The following is a 6,610-nucleotide window of genomic DNA, read 5'->3' as shown; positions in this document are numbered from 1 at the left end:
TTCACTTTCTTTCTCTAAATCCAAATTAAAAGAAGACTTTAGAATAGACTGGATCATACCATATATTGAGATTCATAATCGTTGAATTCTTAGTTACGAATTCAACGACTAAACATCCAACAATCTTTGATCTCGGTTCATGCTATGAGGCAGTTCTGACTAAAACCCCCAAAACGATGTTTTAAAAAGAACATTTGTTTAGAGAAAACTTACACTGAGATGCTTTGTAATAATATTTCAAGCTAATCATGCACTCTCATGTTTTTAGCAGTATCGTAAGATAATCATACGGTATCATATTTTAACTAGTCTATAATTATCTTAAGATACAGCTACAATGACGTTCCGTTACATAAAAGTTATTCATATTTGTTTATATGATAGAAGCATGGAGTTGGTGCACTCTAACTTCTACAATAATGAATATATTTTATTTGATGGCAACTAAACAACCAAATGCATAACCGAAAAACTAGACAATGAAGGAGGAAACAAGGTTCGGTGCCAACTCCTTAACTAATTAGTAATTAAAGACATGAAATGATGCGGATTATTTGCCCAAACCCCACACCTTAAATATCAGCTTTCCAGATGCCATGCTGCTGTATTCATTTGAGACTTTAGGCCCCACCAATCTTACTTGTTTAGGCATGCCTAATTCATCAAGTTAACTTTTTTTGTATTTTATCCCAAAAGTAATTGAAGTTTTTGTTAATTATTTTCTTTATGGAATTAACATCATTCAGATGATATGATCATTGGTTAGTTCATCAACACGAATTGAGACCCTCTTCGGATTTCAGGTACGAAGTTCACGTGCTCAAAAATTTGGGCCGTTAAAAGAGGAGAGAAATTTGGATTCTTATTTATGAGATGAGTTAGCGGGATGAACAAATTGAGGCTATAAGATTTTAAATGAGTGGTCCGGATCTCTTGGTCCGCGGACTTCGGACAAAGATTAGGAGAGATCTCAATTTCATCAACCCTAGATTAATTTAGAGAGAGAAAGATAGGTGAATATTTGTTGAAAAAAGAATGATGCTCACACAAGTATGAGGGAGAGATTTTGAGGAAAATACACTATATTCCCCCTTGTTTAATTACAATGATCTTATTTGGAGTTCTCTCCATAAAACTTAATTTATTAATGAAAATTCTATATATCTTCCCAAATGCTTTTGATCAAGAGCTCTCGACGCAGGAGAGAGACTTACATGCACTCTAAAAACGTCAAACAAGTGTTCTAAGCCCTTCCCCAAAGCAGAGCCTCCAAGATCAACCTCCCAACCCTATTTTATGTAAATTAAACCTATCCCCTTCTGTATTAACTTAGACCACAATCATAAAGTAAACCAGTGCCTAACAAAATTCTCAATGCCACAAATGCATATAATTTTGGAGACAAAAAACCCATATTTTTGGCATGCCTTGATCATGTGGTTCTCAAGGGTCCATCTAACAGTTGCAAACATTCATGTGGATTTGAGTAGAAGTAATCTTCCTCCTTCGGTTTATCTGGGACTGAAACTCGCTCCTTCGGGCTCCCCATTCGGTTGGCGTGAGCTTCCTTCACAATGTAGGAGAACTCATCCCAGCTCAATGAGCCAGTGCTGAATTGTTCTATTAATCCAATCAGTAGCCTTCTGTCCAATAAAACTGTCTTTTTGAAACCTAAGAATCTGAAACAAGAAAAATCCGAGGAGAAACGTACGTCTCAGATCAGAATATCATCTGAAATTAACAACAGATCTTACCTTATCTTCCTAAAAACCGAAGAGCACTAGGTTTGACGATGTTCTGAACTATTGTAATCTACGGAGATGGGGATTTGAAAAAAGCACTAGGTTATTCAAAAGATTGAACATGCATTTACCTGCGATGGCCTTCGACAACTTTAGCCATGTTTCCATCGTATGTAGGAATAAATATGTCACTCTCTAGGGAGACTAGATAGTCCAATGCTGCCATTTGGGAAGAGTGGTTCGGGAAGAACCTCAAATCCGAAGGCTCCAGCAGCGTCTCTTTTCTGACCTGTTGCACAAAAGTTCAACTGTTATGTCAGTCCTATGATGTATAATTGTTGAAAAGGTTTGCTTCTTCTCCCTTCTACTTACCAAATTCGGAAAAGCAGCTTTCAAACCTTCCATCCTTCTGTTTCCACCATACATTTCTCCAGCGGCAATATAAATCTGGACATTGTGATCAACACCGAGTGCAACCAATACTAGAGCAGTTTCCTCTGGTGTTAGTGGGCACAAACCTTCTAGCCTCTTTGTTTCAGAATTTATGTCCTTTATCTTCCACAAGGGATTAGCATATCTAACAACGTGTAATAATCCCATAATTAGAAGATGTTTCTAAGCGAAAAACTAGTAAATATCGATGTGCGAAAAGAAACAAAATGAAAAAGGACTATTACCTCATTCTTGTGAGTTCTTCTACCTCATCATTGCTGCACCCATGACTGCAGCCAGAGAATGCTAACATATCCATTTCGTATCGGAGATGAAGAGCCAGAAAAGGGCCTTTTTCTCTCAAAATTCCGACAAGCTTTCTACCGACTTCCTCTATCTGGGAAGTGAATCTCAGAGCATGGAAATTAACTCTGCAGCGCAGCTTCTGGAACTCCAGAGGTAGCCCATTGTTAGCTACTCGAGCATCGGTTTTATTCAAATGTACTACTTTATACTTCTGCACCAGAGGCAGGATCTGTAGGAAAACACTTCCAGAAGTTAGTTCAACTGCTGAGAATGATCATATAAACTGAAAAGGAAAGAGAATGATGCTCGAATTCGAACCAACCTGATGAAGGTAGTAGGACATGTTAGACCAACTAACTGGTGGCAACGAGTATGCAGGTCTTTTCTTCAGCTTTGGTGGCAATATCCTCAATATCCGAACCTCGTCTCTCAACGATGCAATGAAATGATCAACATCGAAAACGTCCTGAAACTCACTGCCAACACAAGGGGACATGCTTAGAACTGAGAATTTTCCTTATTCAGATTAAGGAATTTACAATGAGAACATCGATTCCTCATAATTTTACTCGAAAACAAATTGACCTACCTCGCAGCCCAAAAGGAGTTTTTATCCAGCTCAGGAACTATAAGGGTGACATTCAAGTATCTGGCAACTGCAACCATATCACAGATCTGCGTAAAATCGAGCAGTGAGTAAAATAACATGGTGGTGGGAGACAACCCCAATAAAACATCAAAACTGAAGGTAAGAATGTCCAGAATTGTGATGAAGTGGCTAGAACTCACTGCCGCTCGCATTTGATTCAGTCCTCCATTGCAAGAAACCATGAGATAGCCATTATTTTTGTAAACCCCTGGAATTAAAGTGATTCAGAACTAACAAACAATATTGAAAAATCTCAAATTTTATTGAACCAAGCAAATTAGCATGCACAGCAGCTGATTAAAATGATACCAAAGAATGACAATTCGAACTCCCTCAAACATCAGCTCTCTAAGGGGAAACAATTTCCGCACACATTTTTTCTCGCCCCGCACAACCTGTTTACTTCTTATCTTTGGATTGAATGAATCAAAGGAGAAATAAACATGTGTGCGCGGAAATATTAACTACAAAAGCGATCAAGATCTACATAAACAAGATCAGAAACTTACTTTTTGGAGGGAGAGCAATTGGCATTGGAAGCTTATTAGTCAATTCTACAGCATGAGCAGGCAATTCCAAGTGAGTGCAAGGAGGCCAAACATTGAACAAACTAGGCCCCCTAATCAACCAAATCCCAACCAGCTGCACTGCCGACGCCCACACCAACGCCGTCACGATCGCCCGGATGATCAGCAGCCATGAGTTCACCTTCAACACTGAGCTTTTCAACCTTTCAACTCTCCCCATCAACTTAAATCCCACCTTCATTGTTTCTCTGTAATCACACTTCTCAAAGTCCTCACCTTTGCACATTTTAACGGTCTAAAAAACTCGTGCAATTTTTCAACTGATCATTCAACCAGTCAAGCACCAGAGTTGTTGCAATTCAACACAGAATCTTTCACAGATAAATGTCAATGGAAGATCCAATAGTTATTGACATATCCGAAACACCTCGAAATAATTATAAAAAAAAAAAAAAGAAGATTAAAACTTTCTTGTTTCTGTGTTTCTGGTGAAGTCCGGCACTAAAATAATCAAAACCCAACTCTCAGATTTTTACTTCGAACCACCCCAAAAACCCTATTCACCCCGTACAGCTATGAAGTTTCCGCCATTGTTGAAAAGCTTCACCAATCAAAACCCAGAAAGGAAAAACCGTAAAATTCTCGAAAGAGTTCAAAGAATGCAACTTTATGATCAATCTCCACAAACCCAATACTCACTTCGTGTTGCTCTTTGCTTTTCCGGTGATATTTCGGCCAAGAATCCGGCGAGGGCCGCCGGAAATTATGAAGAATGTGGGTGTCGGAAAGAGAGTCGTAGAAGGTTCAATGAGAAACTGAAACAGAAAAAAAGGCAACAATCGAGGCTGGAGAGAAAGCGTTCATAGCAGACAAAGCAAAAGTAGAACACTAAATGGAAATATAATTCTGCTCAGCTTTTTATCCCCATTGCATTTATTTATTTGCTGTCTTTATTTACATAATTATGATTTATTTGAAAGACTGAGACTACAATCTTTTATTTTTATTTTTTTAGATTGTAGTAGTTGGTTGGGAAGTGGATTTTATAACCAGAATCTAGTTACAAGTCATCTTATTTTGTTTCATTTTTTGCGCTACAATTAATGGATAATCTACTCACTTGCAGACTTGCAGTTGTATTGCCGTATGACCAAAGTAATTTGGTTGTTTTTTTTGTTTTTTTCAAAACAAAATTAAATAGTTTCTAGTGGTACACATCTTTTAAGTGTGAGTGAGAATTCTTAGAATTGACTCTTATGGATAACTAGTTCAGCGCTAAATTATTATATTTTGTCTATTGTGTGATTTAGTCGAAAATTTCTCATATTTTAGCGTTAAAAATATATTTATATCAAAAAATAAAAACTTTTTTTTTTATCCCTAGTTAATTTAGAGAAAACCAACTTTATGTCAGAGCTCATACATTCAATGACACTCAAAAAACATCTATCCGTAATTTGGTTGGGTTAGGTAGGTGTAGTTTCCATTGTCGTAAAATGGATGCATTGAGGATATATCCTTTTTGCTCTTTCTTTCATTTCATTGGTTTTTTGACATTTAACTCACAAGAGCTTTCCCGTACACATTAGCAACTGCTAAGTAAGAAATATACCCGGTTTGGGATTGTTTAAATTATTTTAAAAGCAGTTTATAAAAAAAAGTCTGGGATATCAAATGTGTTTGGTTTAAAAAAAAGTTTTTTTTTTTATCTGCTGTCAATTACAGCATAAAAACATAGAAAAGCAGAAGCAAAACTTTTCATGCTTTTCAAAATAGTTTTTGTTTTTTTTCAAAGGGATGATGCTCTTTAATAAAATTTTCAAATGACAAGCATACTCCTGCATATTTTACAAAATTACAACTTTTGCCCTACTTTACTCTATTCGGCGTCTTCGTTTAATTTCACATCCAACATCATACTCATTTTAGTAATTTAACATAGTCACAACAGTTTTATATAAAAATTCATCAAACACTCGAACACTGCTTTATTTTACAACTATTTATTCTCATAGTACAGCAGAAGTATTCTTTTACAGTAATACCAAACAAGACTTAAGGGAAACTCAACTACATACCATAACCATATGGCTTCATGGAAACATATTCAAAGACAATTATTGTGAGTTAAAAGGTACAGTCTTCTATTGATTTCGGACCTTTTTGTTTGCTCATGTATTTGTGGTAATGTAATAGGTACACATAATTTAATAGGGCAATGCTATCCGTGCATCTCTTTTTATTTTTTTTTTATACATTTTTGTTAATTTTTATCATTTGCTTCAACATTTCAATTCAACGGTAAAAAATTAAGAAGAGTGAGTAAAAATAAAAGTGGCATGGGAATAGCACCACCGAATCTAACATTAATTAGTTTTTACAAGTTTGAAATAAAAACTTATAATATATAAAAAATAAAAATAAAAATAAAAAAACCAGAAAGTTCAATTGAGTGGTTAGAGTTGTATTTTGTTGCTCAGCATTACGTTAGTGATGGGCAAAGGAAGGTTTAACCTAGTGGTTGCAACCTGCAAACAGTGATGGGGCAATCTGCAGGGTTGCAGTACTTTATTTAGTGATTGCAGTGCCTGACCACTGCCCTGTCACTACATATATTATACATGGATATTAGGATTTGGATCCTCTCATGAGCTAATGGAGAGGATCATCTTGACCAACTATTGTAAGCCGTTAAATTTTTATTTAACGGCTACAAACAGAATGATTATTTTAAAGTTATAATAATTATAACCGTTTGATGAAAATCCAACGACCCATAATGATTGGTCAGGAGAATCCTCTCCATTGGCTCAGGAGAGGATCCAAATCCTGGATATTAAATGGGGGAATTGGATCCTCTTCGAGGTCCTCCTAATCCACTACACGGACCGTTAGATTTTGATCTAACGATTACAATTATTATAATTTTTAGAGGGATCCTCATGTTTGTAGCC

The 6,610-nt window shown here is 36.2% G+C and overlaps 1 protein-coding gene across 1 annotated transcript; it reads right to left on the bottom strand.

Annotated features, from left to right (window-relative positions):
* Positions 1-1,064: 1,064 nt before the first annotated feature.
* LOC126612627 (rhamnogalacturonan I rhamnosyltransferase 1-like) lies at positions 1,065-4,630 on the bottom strand. Its single transcript, XM_050281091.1, has 8 exons — positions 3,639-4,630; positions 3,270-3,337; positions 3,070-3,155; positions 2,803-2,956; positions 2,420-2,709; positions 2,115-2,319; positions 1,874-2,031; positions 1,065-1,679 (listed from the first exon to the last, which is right to left on the bottom strand). The coding sequence occupies exons 1-8, from the start codon at positions 3,940-3,942 to the stop codon at positions 1,433-1,435; spliced, it is 1,512 nt and encodes a 503-aa protein (XP_050137048.1). The 5' UTR covers positions 3,943-4,630; the 3' UTR covers positions 1,065-1,432.
* Positions 4,631-6,610: the final 1,980 nt, after the last annotated feature.

Source organism: Malus sylvestris, chromosome 17 (genome assembly GCF_916048215.2).
Source record: "Malus sylvestris chromosome 17, drMalSylv7.2, whole genome shotgun sequence".
NCBI classification, from domain to species: domain Eukaryota; kingdom Viridiplantae; phylum Streptophyta; class Magnoliopsida; order Rosales; family Rosaceae; genus Malus; species Malus sylvestris.
Note: the sequence above shows the minus strand (reverse complement) of the source record. Positions and strands in the feature narration are given on the sequence as shown.